Source organism: Brassica napus, chromosome C3 (genome assembly GCF_020379485.1).
Source record: "Brassica napus cultivar Da-Ae chromosome C3, Da-Ae, whole genome shotgun sequence".
NCBI classification, from domain to species: Eukaryota; Viridiplantae; Streptophyta; class Magnoliopsida; order Brassicales; family Brassicaceae; genus Brassica; species Brassica napus.
Window position 1 is genome coordinate 53937260 of NC_063446.1, and position 19973 is coordinate 53957232.

Sequence of the window (19973 nt, forward strand, 5' to 3'; positions counted from 1 at the left end):
AATTAAATTATACATCATATGAAAATACATACTTATATTTTGATATCTGCGTTGAACATATATTGAAAAGTTAATATTTTAATTTTGAAATCTTCATTGTTTTTTTAAATAATTATAAATTATTGAAACCACTAAACATTCCGCATTAAAAAAAGATTCGTTCACGTAAAATTTGTTACACAAATATGCAAATAATCATAAAATCATATGAGTAGAAACCTCATTTAATAAATATCCATATTAAAAGTATACTATATATATATGTTAATATCATTTAAATTTAATTATATATCATATACGATAGATAAGATTGATTGTTTTCATTTATTTACCCTAAAATAATTGCGAATAAACAAGAGCGGTCGTTTGATTTATATGCGCACGCCAATTTATTACATAATAGTAAATGATTTCTTAGTTATTTAATATATAATTATTATTTTATTATTTCATAATATGTAAAAAACATAAAATATGAAATAAATGTAAAATATTTATTTTGCTCAAGGCGCGGATCTTAACCTAAGTATGTATCTCTTTAATATTTTGAATCTTAAACATTTTATAAATCTCAGGCCAAAACAAAATAACGAAATGAAAATAAATTCAAAAATTAATATTTATATCGAACAATAACCAAAATGAAAAAAACAACACAAAAATGAGAAAAATATTGAAGATATATAGGATTGACACATGAACGTAAACTTCTCATAACCATAATGAACTTTTAAATTGCTAAATCATGATATAAAACCGAGCTGCCATAGTTTCATTGTAACCAAATAGCAAGCTTGAGATTTCTTGCCAAAACGTTAGGTTCTTATGTGATAAATGATTTTTTGACCTAAAATATTTTTTAAAATGAAATCAGCTCATCAGTAAACAAATTACGTAATTAACAAAAAAAAGATTTTTTAAAAATTGCTTAAGGGCCAAAAATATTTATTCGATCAAGAATATAAATTTTATTTTTCTGTACGATATTTCTTAAATAATTTTCCTTTAAATTCACCATGCGCAAGGCGCAGGTCTTAGTCTAGTATATTTTTACAGGATAAAGATAGTATTGCAGTAAGAAATGTTCAACCGAAAATATGAAATAAGCCATGAATATCTGATATAGTATATCACTTTTACATGTCGAATGTGAAGTTCTGATTTGGACAATGGGATGCAAGAAAACCTTTAATATTAAGGATGTGATGTTTGCAACAAACCGTTTTCAGTTGGTGAATATAGTGTTTACGCCGACAAAATGGATGATTTTCACTATTCATACGGAGGAATTTCAACGAAATAAGAAGTTCTTCTCAAACTTTCCAATCCAACATATTTCAAAGGCCAAAAATACAACAGCAGATAAACTAGTTTGTGGTGCTCGAACTCAGTTTTCTACTATGATTTATGTTAATTCCTTTCCATCGAGTTAGTTTCAAGATCCGTAATACTGATAGAATAGTATAGCTATTGTTGGAAAAAAAAAAATTAGCGATATCGTATAAATTTTGTCTGTAATGTAATAAAAAATATTAATTTGAAAGTTTAAAATATAATTTTTTAAAATAAAAATGCTTTAAATTAATAAAATTATTAATTAGAATTAATAGTGTTAGTGAGGGATGTGAAGCGGAGAGTATGTAAATATTAGTAATTTGAAAGTTTAAAATATGATTTTTCAAAATAAAAATGCTTTAAATCACTAAAATTATTAATTAGAATTCATAGTGTTAGTAATAAAAAAAATGTAAAGTGGCGAGTATGTAAATATTAATTTGAAAGTTGAAAATATGATTTTTCAAAACAAAAATGCTTAAAATTAATTAAAATGATTTTGATAGAATAAAAAACAAATCTAAACATATCGTAATAAAATGGAAATTCATTATCACCATCACACAGTTTCGAACTGGGGAAACGAGCGATTGATTCCAATGGCTGCTCTCTCGTTTCGACTTTGTTCGTCTCCCTTAATCTGCAGAGCCACTCTCGACAACGGCCGTAACCACCACGCGACCGATGCTTCCTTCATCCGACGCGCCGCCGATTTGTCCGAGATGTCCGCCGGACTCACATCACCTCACCCTAACTTCGGCTGTGTAATCGCCACTCCCTCCGGTAAAGTCGCCGGAGAAGGATACCTATACGCCCAGGGCACTAAACCTGCAGAAGCACTCGCCGTGGAAGCCGCCGGCGAGTTTTGCAGAGGCTCAACGGCTTATCTAAACATGGAGCCTGGTGATTGTCACGGCGACCACACTGCCGTCTCCGCTCTTGTTGAGGTTTTTGCTCTCAGCTTCTTCCTCATAGAACCGATCTTGATACTGATGATTGAGATTTGTATAGATTAGGCTGGAGTTGGACGAGTTGTTGTGGGAATAAGACATCCTCTGCAGCATCTAAGAGGCTCTGCGATTCGTGAGATGAGAAGTCATGGGATTGAAGTGAATGTTCTTGGAGAGGATTTTCAGAGTAAAGTTCTTGAGGTTATGTGTTTTTATAAAGTTTTCACCTTTTTAACTTGATTCAACTTTTTTTTTGGTTTTTACTAACTAATGCTCTTACAGGATGCTAGGAAGTGTTGCCTTCTTGTGAATGCTCCTCTGATTCATAGAGCTTGTTCTCGTGTTCCCTTCTCTCTTCTCAAGTATGCCATGACTCTTGATGGTAATTATTTCAACATTATGTTACTAGAGTAGATGGAAAGCATAAGGTAATGTTCTTTTTTTTTTTAAATTAAAAGGTAAGATTGCAGCAAGTAGTGGACATGCAGCATGGATAAGTAGTAAGCTCTCTAGAACCCGAGTGTTCGAGTTACGTGGAAGAAGCGATGCTGTGATAGTTGGAGGAAACACCGTGCGCCAAGATGGTAAACAGTTGTACCTCAAATCTTGCATTACTACTAACATATGAGAATATCTGGAAGTTATGTGATTCTGTAACTGCAGATCCTCGGTTGACTGCAAGGCATGGACAAGGTCACACGCCTACTCGGATTGTGATGTCTCAGAGTCTTGATCTTCCTGAGAAAGCCAACCTATGGGATGTCTCGGAAGTATCTACCATTGTTGCCACACAAAGGGGTGCAAGAAAGAGTTACCAGAAGTTTCTCGCCTCAAAGGGTGTTGAAGTTGTGGAGTTTGACATGTTGAACCCAAGAGAAGTTATGGAATATTTCCATCTCCGTGGATATCTCTCTATCCTATGGGAGTGTGGGGGAACATTAGCTGCGTCTGCTATTGCATCCGGCGTCATCCACAAGGTAGTTCCATACTAAATTTATAGTCCTCTAAATGGGAAATGTATGTATAACTCTGGACTCTAGTAAGAATCACACTTTAAGACTGTATATCTGTTGATGTAACTGATTTTTCAGGTTGTTGCTTTCATTGCCCCCAAAATTATCGGTGGGAGTAAAGCGCCGTCCCCTGTTGGTGAACTTGGGATGGTAGAGATGACACAAGCATTGAATCTAATCGATGTTTGCTACGAGCAGGTAACATTCACCATCTAAAACTATTGGCTCTTAGTCCAAAGGTTTTAATCTAATCCTTGAAAAACTACAGGTTGGTCCAGACATGCTTGTCAGTGGATTTCTTCAGCCCGTACCAGACCTTTTACCTGTTATCCCTTCGGAGGACGCAACTTTCGAGATTGACCCTAGTGTTAACCCCTTTGAGTCTAGTATCATATTCTTCTACAAAACATGGGACCTTTATGGAAGCTTCTCAAATTTCTCTCCGCATCCAATTCGAATGCCATATGGTGATGATTACAGAACATGGTCCAGTGTGGAGCATTACTATCAGGTACCTCACAACAGTCCATGTAATGGTATCTTGCTCTTTCTGTATAACATAATCTCTTTTAACACATTACCACAAAACCTTGAAGGCAAACAAGTTTGTTGGAGTTGAAAATCCGTTATCACATGACTGCGTTGAGAAAATAAGAACAGCGAAAAGTCCAGAGGAAGCTGCTTTGGTAGGCAGATCAAAGCAGAGACAGCAACCTGAACTGGTATGTCCTCCAGTTTCGAACAATTGAACAGTTTTCACTCGTTTGTTGCTCTCTGAAGGTTGTTCTTTATGGGATCAATAATAACACTTAGGTTCGGAGTGACTGGGAAGATGTGAAGATAGAAGTAATGTACATGGCTCTGAAATGCAAGTTCTCTACTTATCCTCACTTGAAAACAATGTTGCTCTCGACCGCTGGATCGGTTCTTGTGGAGGCTTCACCGCACGATCTATTCTGGGGAGGTGGTCGCGAAGGAGAAGGGCTCAACTATCTTGGCAGACTACTTATGCAGCTTCGTTCTGAGTATTTGGGCGAATCCTCTGTTTCAGCTGAGAACACTTCCTTGGCCGTATGATGGACTGTTGAGTCTCTCTCTCATTTCATATGTACCCGCAAAAAGTTATCAATAGAATTTTCAGTCTTCTGTAACATGTTGACATTATACATTATTGTGATTCTTCAAATCTTTTAAAACATTTATGAAAGAATGTACCAGTGCAGTTATATTCCATAGTTGACTTAACTTTTAGTTTGAGTCTTTCAGCAATACACCTCAATAGCTACTAGGTTCTGTTAGGGCCGGATAAATATAACTTCCAAGCCTTGAACTTGAAGACACTTTGGTCACGACGTATTGAGAAAAAACCGTTATCTTGATAATGTTCAATATACCTGGGCGTTTTACCCCAATCAAATTGAATAAAAAAAACCAAAATTGAATGGTACCCAAGTATCCAAAATATAATTTATAGTAGGTGATTCTCCCGTGCTCATCCACAGATATAAATCTTTATAAAGTTAATATATTATAATTAATTGATATTTACTTTTGGTTTTAAATCAATTAATAATTTATAATATATATATATATATATTAATAATATTACTATTTTAATTAGAAATATGATTTTGGATATGTTATATCTAGTTGGTTTGATTATTTTTTGGGTCAATTTTTTATCACTTAGGTATATTGGATTGCATTTATTTCTCTGAATTCAACTATAATATATTATTCTAAATATAGTTATTTTGATTAAATTCTTATTTGCATTTAAATTGGTTATTTTATTAGATACGTAATATATTTTAGTAAGATTATGTATAACGTAATATATATTGTACTTAGTTTTAAATAAAAATAAACTGAAGAGTTTAATTCAAAAATACATAAAATGAATGAAACGATAATATTCTGAAGTCTCATGCATATATATAACTATATTGTAATAATTAGTAAATATTATTTTTATTTATTAATATGTTTTAAGTCATCCTGTAATTTATATGTATAAAATAAATAGATTCTTATTTTAAGATTATATTTTTCTTATTGTAGTTAGATCTTTGATTTTGAATATAAGTTGGATTAGTCGAGTCACTCATGCTGTGAGTATATTGAGTTATATATATTCTTTCCAATTCAATCTCAAGTATAATTATTTTTTATTCTAATTAAGTCAAATCAACTTAGTTTTACTTCGTTTAAATGTGCCTGTACTTTCATAATATTTATCAAATTATATGTTGATTTTTAAAAAATATTATAAAATAAAGAGGTGATCAATAGGAAATTACATATATAAGTATAGCTAAGAAATTTTTGTAAGCTCAGAAATTTTTGTAAGCTCATGAACCAATATCAATATTCATAATATTAAAATATTTTATAACTTCTAAATAATTGTATGTCTGAAATTTATTGAAAAGTAAACTGAAAATTATTTTAAAAAAAAATTCAAATTTGCTTGGATATTTTGATTATGGGTGTATTAAGTTCCACAAACATAAATAAAACATAAATTAAAAAAGAAACTAATTATGAAGAAAAAAATTCAGTAAGGATTTTGTAATTTTTTAATCAAAATATGCTTATCATAAGAAATTATTTTTAGGTTCTATTTTTAATATCTCTTAAAAATCAGAACTAAAATTGTGATTATGTTTGTGAAATCATATTATATAAGTAAAATATAATTTATAGGTATTTTGCTTTTTTGCTGTAATTGTAAGATATCAGAGTCAGCTAAAGAATATGAAAAAACATTTCAATAATAATAATTATTATAAACTATTTTTAGACAATTAAACATATATCAGTTTATGTTATTTAATTATTTTATGTAATCATCTAAGAAAATAGATAGATAAAAATAAAATATCTCTATTACTTTGAAAATATATTTATTTTATATTGTATGAAGTATGTTTCTCAAATAATATTATAGAGATACTTAAAATATTAGTTTGATTTAGTTTTAAATAATCGTATATATACAGTATACCTATAAATACAATTTATAAAAAAAAATATGTTCCTAAGTATCTAAAATTATTAATAAATAAATAAATAAATTATCTAAATAAACCGAATTACCATAATATTTTTTCTTATTTATATACAATGATCAGAATTGTATGATATTCTAAACCGAGTGACCAATAGTTATTCGATCAACTTGTAATTAGTCGATATTTTCATCAAAATTATCAGAAAAACTAAAGTAATCTGAACTAGCTAGGTCCAAACTTTTAAGTATTAGCTAGTTCTCTTAGTATTATATGAACTGAATTAAGAAAAAAACGAAAACTAAACAAATTTCATAAATGTTCGAGTAGTTTACATATCTCTACAAAACCATAAAACAAATGGAACCAAATAACAAACCAAGCTGGAATCGAACCGAAAACAGAATCATATGTCTAATATTCGAGTAAAACTCTCAGGAGTTAAATATTCACCGGAGACATTCATAACATATATAAAAATGTGTACCATATAAATATATAGTAACACAAAGTAAACAAAGATTATTGAAAGAGTTTGCGTATGCTTGAAACTACAAGAGTAGAAACTGAGCTAAAAGCACATGGTAGGTTACTTTAACATTGGAAAAACACATTTTCTTCTTCTTGTTCCTTTTAAGTCACTTTTCCTCCTCTTTATTCATTTGACATTTTTCTTCAAAATATTTTTATAATATATATCTGGATTAAAAAAGAGGCATCTCTATAGAGGATTGATATTATATGATTTTATAATCATAGGTTGCTAAATAAGAAGATGACTCACGATATCATATGTATACAATCCCAAGCAAAGACAACACACATCATCATGTTCTCCCCAATAATGATCACTTGCGAAGTACATACACACAAACTCCAGAATTATAATTTTAAAAATAAATATGAATTAATTTAATATACAAAATTAATATCCCTTTAATTAGTTAAAACATTACAACATGATTCTCAATTCCCCATACAAACTGATACCCAAGAACTTAAAAAAAATGCTTAGAGGCATCTTCCACATCTGCCTCTCGGCATCATTTCTTCTTCTACCATTCTCCTCCGCCGTACACGACGGTGACTTCAGCGGTGGAGCAAATGCTCCTTCTCCATGGGACCACAATATTGCACCATCACCAGAAACCGCACCATCCCCAACCACCTCACCGCCATCTCCCGGTCCGGCGGCTGCTCCATCTCCGATCAACAACGGCTCTATCTCCGGAGACATGACATGGTGGTGCAACAAGACTCCACACGCTGAGACATGCAATTACTACTTCCAAAGGAGCCCACACAACAACATTAACAGACCACCAAGGTTTCGGTCCGAATTTCTACGATTGCTGGTCCAAGTAGCACTTGACCAAGCCGTCATCACACACGCTCAGACTGTAAAGTTCGGTCCGAGCTGCACCAACAACCAACGGAAAGCCGCTTGGTCAGACTGCGTAAAGCTCTTCGAAAACACGGTGGCTCAGCTGAACCTGACGCTCAAGGGACTTAACCCGGGGGCTTCCAGTGATGTGAAGTGTTCGAACTTCGACGCACAGACGTGGCTCAGCACAGCCCAGACCAACATTGAAACATGCCGGTCTGGTTCGGAGGATCTTAAAGTCTCGGATTTTGTCATGCCGGCGATCTCCAACAAGAACTTGTCGGATTTTATTGGAAACTGTTTGGCTGTCAATGGAGTTCTCATGAAGCAACATAATCATACAACTGGTACGTTCAGTTTTATTATAGTATTATAATTACTTTGAGTGGTTAATTAGATTCCTCATACACGAACATGCTAATTTGTCAACATTTTCTTTTGCTTCGGCTTATAAATTTCTCTTAATACTTTGATGCAACAAAAGTGTTATTACGCTTATCGTAATCTTATATCACACGTAATCAGATTAATCATGTGTACTAATTAACACCCTTTGTTATATTCCCTCCAAAAGATAAATTTTCATGTTTAGTGGTTATATGCGAATACGGTTGAATAATAACGTGACTTTATCTAACACGGTCATATTTCTATTTGTTTGGTTTGTGCAGCTAACCACGAAGAATACTTCCCAAGCTGGGTGTCAAGACACGAGAGGCGATTACTCGTATCAGCCTCTTTAGCGAAATCTAGACCCCATCTAGTGGTGTCACAAGACAGGTCCGGCCATTTCCGGTCGATCCAATCTGCGATAAACTTCGCAGGAAGACGGAGAATCAAGTCAAGATTTATAATATATGTGAAGAAAGGTGTTTACAGAGAGAACATTGAAGTGGGGAACGATAACCACAACATAATGCTTGTTGGTGACGGCGCAAGAAAAACAATCATCACCAGCGGTAGAAGCGTCAAAAACGGCTATACCACCTATAACTCAGCAACAGCTGGTAAATATATTTCTTAACATCTTGGATAAATCCGATTTAAATCTTTTTATGATATTAAATAGTTTTTTTGTCAACTCTTACTGAAGGCTTTGGAGGCCAAAGGTTTGTAGCAAAGGACATGACCTTCATCAATACGGCAGGACCATTACGCGGCCAAGCTGTCTCGGTTCGGTCATCCTCTGACCTCTCAGTTTTCTACCGTGTCGGTATCCATGGATTCCAAGACACGCTCTACATTCACTCGCAACGTCAGTTCTTTAGAGAATGTTACATCTCAGGCACCATAGACTTCATCTTCGGAAATGCAGCTGTTGTGTTTCAAAACTGCATGATTCTCGTCCGACGTCCTCTCCGTGGCCAAGCTAACGTTATAACAGCTCAGGGTCGTGGTGACCCTTTTCAGAACACAGGTATTACCATCCATAGCTCAAGGATAATCGCGGCTTCTGATTTGAGGCCTGTTATTCGAGCTTACAAGACCTATTTAGGTCGACCGTGGCAAGCGTATTCGCGTGTTACTATCATGAAGACTTATATAGATAACTCAATCAGTCCCTTGGGATGGTCTCCTTGGTTAAGAGGGTCCAATTTTGCTCTCAACACGGTTTTCTATGGAGAGTATAAAAATTTTGGACCGGGTTCTTCCACGAGGTGGCGGGTCCGGTGGAAAGGATTCCACGCCATAACCAGTGCTTCGGTTGCTTCCCGGTTTACTGTGGGAAGCCTCATTGCAGGCGGTTCATGGTTGCCTTCCACTGGCGTGCCGTTCAAGACAGGGTTGTGAGGAGAATTGCATGTTCCATTCCATTCCCAAAGACTATTTATATAGTGTGTTATGTGTTGTTTATTTATTTATCTCTTGTTAACATCATTGTTAACCCAACAAACTATTCTATATATATAATATTTAAAGATACATTGCTATAAGACGCATTTGCTCTAGCGCTACATGAGGTCCAGCTTAAAATTTGAAACACAGGCTTTTATCAATGTTATTAAGAGACAAGAGCAATACATTTTAGTTCGAAATCCATCCGTTGAATCTGAGATTTACGTACTTCAAGGTGCAAGACGAGTCTCTTACAGAGAGCAATACATACAAGTACAATGCTCTTTTTTATTTCACAAACTACTACAACAGGATTACAATGAAGACTTTGTGGCTTATCCTTGCCAAATTCTCAAGGAATATATATTCACAAATCTTCCTTTATGGAATATTTCCAAAACTTTTTCAAAGCTTTTGAAAATCTTTCCTTGATGATTTACCCTTCTCCAAGGTAAATCATAGTTTGCTTAGCCTCCAAGTATCTTGTAGTTTAGCTCTACGTCGGCTCCAAGTCCAGTCTTCAAGTCAGCTACACAGCTTCACTTCACGTAGCACTTCTTGTACGACTTCATATAGTACTTCACGACTTCATGTAATACTTCACGACTGGTACATGGACACCTTGAGGAGTTGTTTTTCTTCAGCTTCTAAAACTCAGTTGTCACTGCACTAACACCTTCGTATCATTCACTTATTTGGCATTGAGTCTGGGGATGCTAATCTGTTTAATTAGGAGCCAATTTTTTAACAGTATTTACCCATCTTCATAGAAAGGTCATATGTTCGGTTTCTTGTGAACGGTTTGGCTCTGTTTGTTTCAGTGTTATGCATTGGTGCGAGGAAACAAATTCCACAACTTTTAAGTTCTCTCCTCTTTCTATCTTTGTTTTTGTAATTTAAAATCATAGCTTTTTGATTACTATACTTCATACTCATGCATTAAACCATACAATGAAAGAATACAACCATCTAATAATGTATTCATACAAGTAGCAAACTGAAAGAATGAAACTAAAAACAGAGTGAAAATCAAATGAAACAATCACCTAAGTAGGGGTAAGAAAAGGATCTTCCTCTGTGATATCACCAATATACCCTAATAGTAAAGTTATAATCAAACCCATTAAACCGAAACAGATCAAATCCATAAAAGCAAACCGCCTCTTCTCTATCACTTCTCTAACCACCACCTCTTCCTTAACCGGTACTGCTGGAAACGTAACCTCTGTCTTCTCCTCCGATGAAGCATCTTGAAACAATGGCCACTGCTCAGCGTCTTCATCTCCTTTCTTCTCCTCCGATGAAGCATCTTGAAACAATAGCAACTTCTCCTCCTCCTCCTTCTCTTCCTCTGCTTTACCAAGTTCCTCCTGACAAGAATTCACCCACGAGTAAACCGAACCGGCTTCACCATCGCCAACACCATCATTACTATCCAAACTCTCATCATCACGACCGGAGAATCGATTGGTTGTAAAAGCATCTTCGAGTTCGTTTAACCTCTTAGCCATGCAACCAAGTTTCAGCCTTTCTTCACTGACTTCTTCTCCTTCTGTCTCCGTTGGCGGTCGCGATGAAATCTCAGCCGCTAAGAGGGTTTTCGCGAAGATAACTCGGAGTTCGATATCGCGGTAGACACTGGGATCATCTTCATCAACAGTGAGTGATTCACTTAGATACTCGAGTTCTTCAAGTTTCTTCTCCAAAACTGAGTTTATCTTTGTCTGCTTCTTCATTCTCTTCACCCTCTTAAATCCAATCAATGAATTGTTGTGTTTTGTTTCCGTGTCTTCGTCGGATTTTACAATGTGGAATAAGGAAACTTCTAATGAAGTGGGTTGCAACGGTTACTGTGAAACTAATATATGCCTTTTCGTGCACATGTACACGTTTGTTACGTTACCTTTAAACACGTACGTTTGGATGTTTTTGCATTTTACTTTCCTTTCCTCATTCTCTCGCTATCATGTAGTTAATTTGAAAATAGAAGTTTCATAAAGAGAGAAAGCATGTTAAGATGATAAATATTGAAATATAGATAACTAGTATGCCCACTTCTGACATTATTTTAAAAGTGTTTCAAAAAAAAAAAAAAAAAAGATAACTAGTATGATCCCCCGTGTTACACACGGGCCAGTGTTTGCTTGCATTTAAATTATTCTATTATCAAATTCGTAATGTTTCTGTTTTATTAAAACTAAACACTCTTAGAAGCAATTTTGGTGTTGGTGTTTGATTGCAAAACTTCTAATTTTTAGGGAAAAGAGATACATATTTGATCGATAAAGTTTATATATATATACCAACACATAAAAATAGTTAAAATACTAAATTTGGTCCATTCAGATTTATCTGTATTTGTATTTTTTTTTGTAAATATTAATATCTTTATTTAATATAATGAAAAAGTGAAACTAAAATAAATTACGTATAAATAATTAATAAAAATAATTTTTCAAAGGTATTTATATACAAAGACCAGTAAAAACGATAGATGGCCAAATAAAAATAAAATAACATATTTTTAGATTTTTCTCAATCATCTTCTTCTGTAGTCACCATTTTACCTGGAACTTCAAGGATAAAAGAAAGAAAAAAAGACAGATATAAAATAGTCAATTTGAACATAATAGACTCATAAACAGATTTCTAATCTGCTATAAGAAAACGTATTTGTAAATAGTTAAACCATAACAAATATATTTGTAAAATCTACCTACTTGTATATAGTAGATTCATATATTCTTATTATTACCTCGATCCATGACGAAGCTCTGAATTTTTCTTTGTTGAAGAACAAAGCATTGAAATATGATCATGTTGAGTAGTATATAGATAGATCATGCAAAAATAATTAGAAAGATTTTTTTTTCGTAAACTAATCATTTATATACTAAAGCGCAAGTCGCATCACCAATCTAAAGTTGACATGTGGAAAATCCTTTTTTTAAATTAAAAAATACAGAAAATTAAAACACGTTATCAAAATATGCAAGTTTGAAAATAAGACAAATAAACAACTTTTTACGACCCAATCAGGTAAAGCAATTTTTTATAGATTTTTCTTTTATGAATTTTTATTTGCGTCTCCTATTTTTTCTGGAGTCTAAATATAAACTAACACAAGTCATTTAACAATTCACTGATTGGCATGTGTCATTTACAGTTTCTAAAAAAATAACCTTTTGTTTTCAAAAAAATTAATTAAAAACATTCAGAATTTTCAGCAATTGGGTAAACCTAAAAAAAACAAAAAAAAACCGCAAAATCCCTTGCATACTTTTTTGAAACTGCAAAATCTAAATCCCTTAATTTTCTCAGATCACCACGTCCAAAAGTGAACATATCATCATAACTTCTATATCATTGCACGTTTCGAACTGTTTATTCTTATGTATATATAACTTTCGGTCAACTAATTTGTTTCTATTCATTCTTTTTTTTTCCACAGTTTCATCTTCCTCCTCGAATTGATTTTTTCTTTTGGGTTTTGAATGTAGCAAAAGAAAACAAATACATGTTTATATTTTTCCTAAAAAAATCCAGATTCAATGTTATCTTTTTTTGGTAATCGATTCAATGTTATCTTCTTCTTAACTTAGTGCTCTCTTCTTCTTTTTTGCATGATTCACAATAAAGATACCGATGGAGTTTTCTCCTGATTCAGAGCTTAGTTCTTCCAGAAAAATGGGAAATCAAAAGCATTGTCAAGGTAATAGTAAGTATATATATATGACTATATTATATAACGTATATTTGATGTAGATTGCTTCTTTCTCTTTCTTTGACAAAAAGGATTTGACTATTTACAAATATGTGTTTCTTTCATTGGTTTATGCTTAAGAAGACCAAAGGACAACAGATTTAGATGTGTATACAGAGATTCCAAACACCATACCTTAAATCGATTTGAAATACTAACGTTAGTATTTGACAATTTTTTCAGCTTACGAGAATTTGTTTTGGTGCTTTAAAGCTTTCTCTCCAAAAAATTAGGTTTATAATGGTTATAGAGAAAAAAGAAAACCTGGGCCATATTACCACTTAGGAACGTGAATATAGTTTTTGGTGCTGCGGTGGGAACTACCGAACATGATTAAGGTCAATTGTTCAAGTAAGTTTATGGATAATGAAAGTTGTTATATTTTCATTGGTACAATATCTATAATTTATGGTTTTTAGTAGAAGAAGTTTATAAAAGTGTGGATGATAACGCTAATTAGTTCTGTAACATGTACATAGAAAACAAAAACGGAACAAATGTCATGTGATTTAAATTTGTATATCACCAAAGTTCTGAAATTAATCCTTTTTTTTCTTATTTTCACAAACAAATTTATTATATCCTTTATAAATACAAAGAAATTGCATATTTTATGTTTTATAGTTTGTCACTATCTAAATAAAAATTTCACTATCTTTTATGGATTTTTTATGATATATTAATAAGAAGTAAAATTTCTTTTTGATAACCTACGGAAACGTAAATATATCTAAACTTGTTTTGATTCAAAACTATTTGTATTTATCTTCAGATTTAATACTCTAACTTAAATTTGACTCAAAATAATGTTTTCGAATGTAATCCCACTATATAAAAGGGGCTAAATCCCTCTCTCCTAAGCACTGCCACATAGGCAAAAATAGTGAGAACCAATCAATATGCCATATCATCCCGGACTGGGCTTGGGATTAAAAAAAAATTCAACAATTCGCAGCCCATTAGACCCATCTCCTAGCCCACTCCCGCGCCTCTCTTGATTTTACGTATTGGTCGGAGCCCATTACTCATTTCCAGAGCTCTCTCTCTCTTTGAAATCGTTCTCTCGATCCCCTTTTCTTTTCTCTCTAACCCTAATTGCCGTCTCTCTCTCTTTGTCGATTCTCTTTCTCCCCCCCCCCCAAATCAATAACCCTAATCGCTGTCTCGATCTCTTTGTCGATTCTCTTTCTCCCCCCAACTCATCCCACATAACGTCCCCGATGAGAGTGATGGTACTTCAATGTGCTCTCATCAATCCTCCATTCAAGATCCCTTCGGACCCTCCACATCCCCCCTCCGCCTCGATGATATCTAGATCCCTATTTATAGCCTTACCTCAGATCGTAAAATCCATACCCTCATCATGGCGAAAACGACTGCAATCCGCACCGGCGAAGCTTCTCCTCCTCTCCTCTTCCGACATGTTTCACCAGGGCCAGGCGATTCCACCTTGCAGTTTAGGCTTCTTCATTTCTGGGAAGCTCGCAAGAATGTCAAAGGAGGACCAGGGATCCTTCTTGGGATCGAGATGCTTATGATCGATGCGGAGGTATGTCTTCATTTCTCATTATATTAGCGTACATTAGGTTGAGATGTTAGCGTATATTGGAAAACAAAAACTTGATTGATAAAAATAAAAACTTGAATTATTCGTTTGAATTACATTAGCGTCTCTTTGATTGGTTTTCCTTGGCGTATATTCAAAAAAAAATTTTGATTGATTCGTTTGAATTATATTAGCGTATCTTTGATTGATTTGTTTATGTTGCTTTAAACACTTATAATTTTAATCACTCTGAAAAAACACTTGATTTATTGGGATAAGATGAAATAATATTAGCTTATCTTTGATTATATATTAGCTTATCTTTGATTGGTTTTCCTGCTTTATTATTCACTTGAGAGTGCTTTGATAGAGATCAGATTAGTATAGAACATGGCTTCGTGTAATACCAAAACTGTAAAGTTTGTTTTTGTTGACTAATATCAATCTATTTGAACGCTTATAATTTTATTTGAACGCTTTCAACTGACTCGATATTGTATCTCTGTTCTGTAGGGTACTTTGGCTCAGGGGTTCATCGGTCAGAACCGTCGCAACCAGTATGAGAAAGAGCTCCAGCGTGGGAGAATCTACACATTGACAAACTTCTATGCATCCAACAACAAGGTGATGTGCCATGTTGCTGATCAGAGGCTTGTAATCTGCATCTCACACGCCTCTGCCCTGTCGAAGGATGAAGAAGACATTGAAGGCATTTTGACAGAGCGCTTCAGAGTCCATTCCTTTTCAGACTTTGAAGCAAACTGCGATCTCAGAGGGCATCTTCACGGTAAGGTTTAGATATTTTCTTAACATATATCTAAACATATATGCATGTAATTAAACATATATATGCGTGTGACTGTTTGTTGATGGCCAGGCTCTCCATCATCGTCCGGTTTTGTGCACCAAGGATGACTCAGCTTCTCGGAAAGTGATGGTCCATTTGCAGCTTAAAGAGTAAGCTTTGTAGTTCGACCAACGCATATATATCATTTTCTAATTTATGATTCTTAGTTAAATTAAACATCTACTCTTTGTTAACCGCAGTGGTCCAGTGATTAACGTCTATCTATGGGACGAGGCCGCGGTAAGTTTCCGCCTGAAGTTTGACGCAAGTGAAGCCACTCCAACGGTTCTTTTGGTTACAACGGTCAATCCTAAAAGCCTCGGTGGTAATCTCTCACACTCAATATAAGAAATCCTGAACACTCACACTCACTTACATAAACCTACCACTAACTGCTTATGTATTGACAGAGAAATTGTGCCTAAGTTCAATGTCCTCTTCAAGAGTGTTTTTGGACGAAGATGTTGACCCCACCAGGGAATACTTGACCTAGTTAGTATTAGCTAATGTCCTCTTCTATCAATAGATTAGTCTATTATGTGTTTAACAACTTTGATGATCGCCTGATTTAAAATTCTTTCCAAGGTTGACTACGAACCCTTCTGCAACTTCTTTGGTCAACCCTGTTGAGGTGGTCAAAGCTGAGACTCTCACAATAAGTGAGATTTCTGCCTTCCTCAAGCATCAGCCTGCTAAGGTAATCTCATTTCCTAATTAGAATCAAACACTTTTCTCAATTTAGTTGCTGACAACCCTTGGGATGTGATTTCAGGTTGCCTACTTTGACTGCATTGCCACAATTGATGATGTCAATCTTGGCACTGAGTGGTATTACATTGCTTGCAAGGATTGCCAGACCAAGTTAAACCGTGGGCCGACAACATTGCTCTGTCCAAAATGCGGCAATGAAAATGCTACTGCAGTAGCCAAGTAAGATTCTCCTCTCAAATATGTTTCCATTCGACAATGTATATACTAATCACTTGGTTTTTAACCAGCTATCGGGTGGAGCTTTCTGTCTATGATAATGAGGAGCAGTGCACGTTCATCATTCTCGGAGATGCTGGGAAAGAGCTCACTGGCAGAAAAGCAACAGAGATGATCAACGCTTATGTTCAGGTAATTGTTGTTCTGTTGATAAATGATAATTTTCATAATCTTGACACTTATTTTAATCATAAAGTCTACCAAGTTGATAAATGAATTCTCTTATATTAGGAAAATGGTGGAGATGCGTCTGAGCTTGAAGTTCCACTGCCACAATGTTTTATTGATACAATAGGCCAGACAAAGAAATTCAAAATCAAAGTCGCCCACTACAATTTCACTTCAACCCGACTGTCCTTGAACGCTACCAAGATAGTCTCACCAGCAGTTTTACCACCAAAGAATCCGCCACTCAACACGCCACCTACTCTTCTTGGTGCACAAAAGCATCGTCCAGGAGCTGAAGTCGAAATCTCAGATGTAGCTGAGAGCAGTGGTGGTGGTACTTCAGCCACTGACGACCAAAAGAAAGCTAAGCGTACCAAGCGTAGTGGCTAGATCTCATGCACCAAAATCACTCCATCAGTGGCTGGTACAGACTGCCCAGTCAGCATCTCTCTCTAATAAGAGTCTTCTGATTTCTCTTAAGTCAGTTTGTTTTTTCATCTTGCTAAGACAATTTCATTTTGGAAAAACGTTTTGGTTTTCTTATCTTATTAAGTTGTTTGGTTTTCATTCCTATCTTGGTTATGCAGTCTTTAAAATTTTATGTATTCGTGTTCATTATTGTACTATGAACAGGTAAACATAATACAATGCATGGAGTCGAATAAGGAATACGTACAATTCATGCATTGATTCGTTTGCGTCCAGCTGTTAATTATTACACTTTGATCTACCACATATTTGCCATCATAAATCAAAATCGATTTATCCAACCTTAACTGACCCAATAGAATATTCTTCAAGCTGGCCACAAATTTAATAAAGGATATTGCCATATTTCATGCCAATAATGCAGACTGCATTCATTAAGAATTAAATAGAATATATACGACCATTAATATACAAATAACTAAAGATATGTAAAAACCACATAACGTTTTGAAAAGAAATATTCGGGTCTTTCACTAAGGTCTACCCACATATCCATCGCCTCTCAGTCTGCAAGAAATTGACCTCGGCAACCGTGAAAGATTTACGAGTCAATCTTATATTCCGTGTAAGATTTTTTGTATTTCGATTATGTATTTGCTTTCTTTTACTTTGTTCTGATTTGTTATTGTGTCTATAGAAAATTCCGTTGTTGTTTTCTGTTTTGCTTTGCTGTTGATAATCCTGTTGAGTCTTGGTTTTTCAATAAGTTGTGTACGAGTCAATACACCCCAAGAAAATCCTGGTTATTTAAGATTGTTTACTTATGGAAAAAAGCTTATATATAGGATTTAACTCTTATTAGGTATTGCGTTCCCGGAGGCAGGCAGTGATTGTTGATCTGAGCTTTTGTATTATGTGTAAGTTATTAGTGTATTATTTATACAACAAGATTTCACTTAGTCTAACATTTTACTATTCTTCGTTTTGTTTAAGGCACGGCTGTCCCTCAACACCATGGTCAAACCAACCTCCAAAGATCCTCCACTTCTAGGAGGTATTTGAATTTACAAATTCATTTTTGAATCAAAAAACATTATTAGTATTGATATATTAATTTTTAAAAAAAGACTTTATTATTTCATCATTGTAATTGTTTACAAATGTATATTTTCCTTTTATATAGTAATGTTGTTTTAATTTTAAAATACAAATTATGAACCGTTAGATAATGTTTCATTTAATGGTAAAATAACCCTTATACCCTAGATATATATAAAATTTAATTTTTTTTAAAAAAAATAATAATAAAAAAATAATTTTGTAAAAGTTTTAGATAATATGTTTTCAAATTCGAATTTTTTATACCTTTTTTAAAACTTTTTAATTTTCGAATTTTATTTAATTTGTTTTCCAAATTTTCTTTTTTTGTAATTTAAAAATACTTTTTCAAACTATTTTTAAAATTAAAATCTTCAAATATTAAATATTTATTTTCTATTTTACAAAATTATAAACCTCAATCCCAAATCCCAAATCCCAACTCCTTAACTCTAAACCCTAAGGTTTGGATTAGTTAACCTTAATGGTAGAAGTTTATATTCTCATTCTTTTGTGTGCAGAACATGCAGCCGAAGATCACAACAATTGGGACAACACCCTCGGACCGCAACCAATAATCGTTTGGATCATTAGGATGTGGCCCATCACAAATCACAAAAACAAAAATGCTTTCCTAGGAACAACTTTCATTTGTGTTGACATCCATGTTTGTCTAAAAAATACTTACCTTTAATTTATTCAAACAACATTTCAAATGATTGCTTTAAACCACTCAACAGCAACAAAAACTGGAAGGGCGGGTGCCTATTTCTACGTCTGACAAAATGTACCAACGGTTCGACGAAGGGAAAATTTATCACATTAGATATTTTAATCTTCTTCCCAACAACCGACGGTACATGCTTACCGTTCAACCTTACATAATCAATATCAATGAGAGAACAATAATTACACTCATTCAAGAAAACATTCCACCGATTCCTTCAAACATATTCCGGCCCCAACGCTACCCCCAGTTGATCAGCTTAGCAAGTTCAACCAACTTCCTCCCAGGTAAAAAAAAACCCTAGCCTATCTGACATACAAATATATTCACTGTTTTTGTCGCTAAAAACAAATTATTCCCATAGATGTTGTTGGCCGAATATGCCTCATCCAAGGAACTGATTTATATAACCACAACACAAATACAAAGATCATCATTGGATTGCGTTTAGACAGGTACTCACATTTTATTAAATACTATTTGTTTTAACTAAAAAATATATAATCTGATCATTTTTGTAGATCCAAAATGGTACGTCTAACTATATTGGACAACCAGACGGCTTATTTCAGAGAGTTGAATCGCATTTCTACCAGGAAATACCAAATCGTAATCATCACAAGTATCATTCCACGATTACATGAAGGTAATAAGCTAAACATAAAGTTTGTGTCAAAATAAATGCTTACATATATTTCACTTTTCAGGGAAATTATCACTCACAACCACACCTGGATCGCGCTTCTACTTTGACAACGATATTGATATCATACAACGCTTCCAAAAGAAGAATAAACTGTTATCCTAAGCATGATACCATACTCCACATGGGATCGAACAACAAGACAGCAAACGACATCAGTCAACTATTTTAAATTT

The 19973-nt window shown here is 34.1% G+C and overlaps 4 protein-coding genes across 4 annotated transcripts; 3 read left to right on the forward strand and 1 right to left on the reverse strand.

Annotated features, from left to right (window-relative positions):
* Positions 1-1859: 1859 nt before the first annotated feature.
* On the forward strand, positions 1860-4549 carry LOC106435278 (riboflavin biosynthesis protein PYRR, chloroplastic-like). Its single transcript, XM_013876146.3, has 9 exons — positions 1860-2282; positions 2352-2486; positions 2568-2667; positions 2744-2869; positions 2949-3262; positions 3377-3496; positions 3567-3809; positions 3895-4020; positions 4112-4549. Exons 1-9 carry the CDS (start codon positions 1875-1877, stop codon positions 4373-4375), a joined length of 1836 nt encoding a protein of 611 aa, XP_013731600.2. The 5' UTR covers positions 1860-1874; the 3' UTR covers positions 4376-4549.
* A 1787-nt stretch (positions 4550-6336) lies between these two features.
* LOC106435283 (probable pectinesterase/pectinesterase inhibitor 33) lies at positions 6337-9627 on the forward strand. Its single transcript, XM_013876150.3, has 3 exons — positions 6337-8040; positions 8365-8700; positions 8787-9627. Exons 1-3 carry the CDS (start codon positions 7269-7271, stop codon positions 9482-9484), a joined length of 1806 nt encoding a protein of 601 aa, XP_013731604.2. The 5' UTR covers positions 6337-7268; the 3' UTR covers positions 9485-9627.
* An 815-nt stretch (positions 9628-10442) lies between these two features.
* Positions 10443-11471, reverse strand: BNAC03G75500D. Its single transcript, XM_013876153.3, has one exon. The coding sequence runs from the start codon at positions 11263-11265 to the stop codon at positions 10576-10578; it is 690 nt and encodes a 229-aa protein (XP_013731607.1). The 5' UTR covers positions 11266-11471; the 3' UTR covers positions 10443-10575.
* Positions 11472-16651: 5180 nt separating this feature from the next.
* Positions 16652-18438, forward strand: LOC111211501. Its single transcript, XM_022712641.2, has 2 exons — positions 16652-16804; positions 16904-18438. The coding sequence occupies exons 1-2, from the start codon at positions 16652-16654 to the stop codon at positions 17228-17230; spliced, it is 480 nt and encodes a 159-aa protein (XP_022568362.2). The 3' UTR covers positions 17231-18438.
* Positions 18439-19973: the final 1535 nt, after the last annotated feature.

Excerpts from the sequence above, each read along its gene's own strand:
- LOC106435278 (XM_013876146.3), top strand. The coding sequence starts at position 1,875 with ATGGAAATTCATTATCACCATCACACAGTTTCGAACTGGGGAAACGAG. Across the intron at positions 2,283-2,351 it reads CCGTCTCCGCTCTTGTTGAG|GCTGGAGTTGGACGAGTTGT; the intron begins GTTTTTGCTCTC and ends TGTATAGATTAG. Across the intron at positions 2,487-2,567 it reads TTCAGAGTAAAGTTCTTGAG|GATGCTAGGAAGTGTTGCCT; the intron begins GTTATGTGTTTT and ends ATGCTCTTACAG.
- LOC106435283 (XM_013876150.3), top strand. The coding sequence starts at position 7,269 with ATGATTCTCAATTCCCCATACAAACTGATACCCAAGAACTTAAAAAAA. Across the intron at positions 8,041-8,364 it reads GCAACATAATCATACAACTG|CTAACCACGAAGAATACTTC; the intron begins GTACGTTCAGTT and ends TGGTTTGTGCAG. Across the intron at positions 8,701-8,786 it reads CTATAACTCAGCAACAGCTG|GCTTTGGAGGCCAAAGGTTT; the intron begins GTAAATATATTT and ends CTCTTACTGAAG.
- BNAC03G75500D (XM_013876153.3), bottom strand. The coding sequence starts at position 11,265 with ATGAAGAAGCAGACAAAGATAAACTCAGTTTTGGAGAAGAAACTTGAA.
- LOC111211501 (XM_022712641.2), top strand. The coding sequence starts at position 16,652 with ATGTATATACTAATCACTTGGTTTTTAACCAGCTATCGGGTGGAGCTT. Across the intron at positions 16,805-16,903 it reads TGATCAACGCTTATGTTCAG|GAAAATGGTGGAGATGCGTC; the intron begins GTAATTGTTGTT and ends CTCTTATATTAG.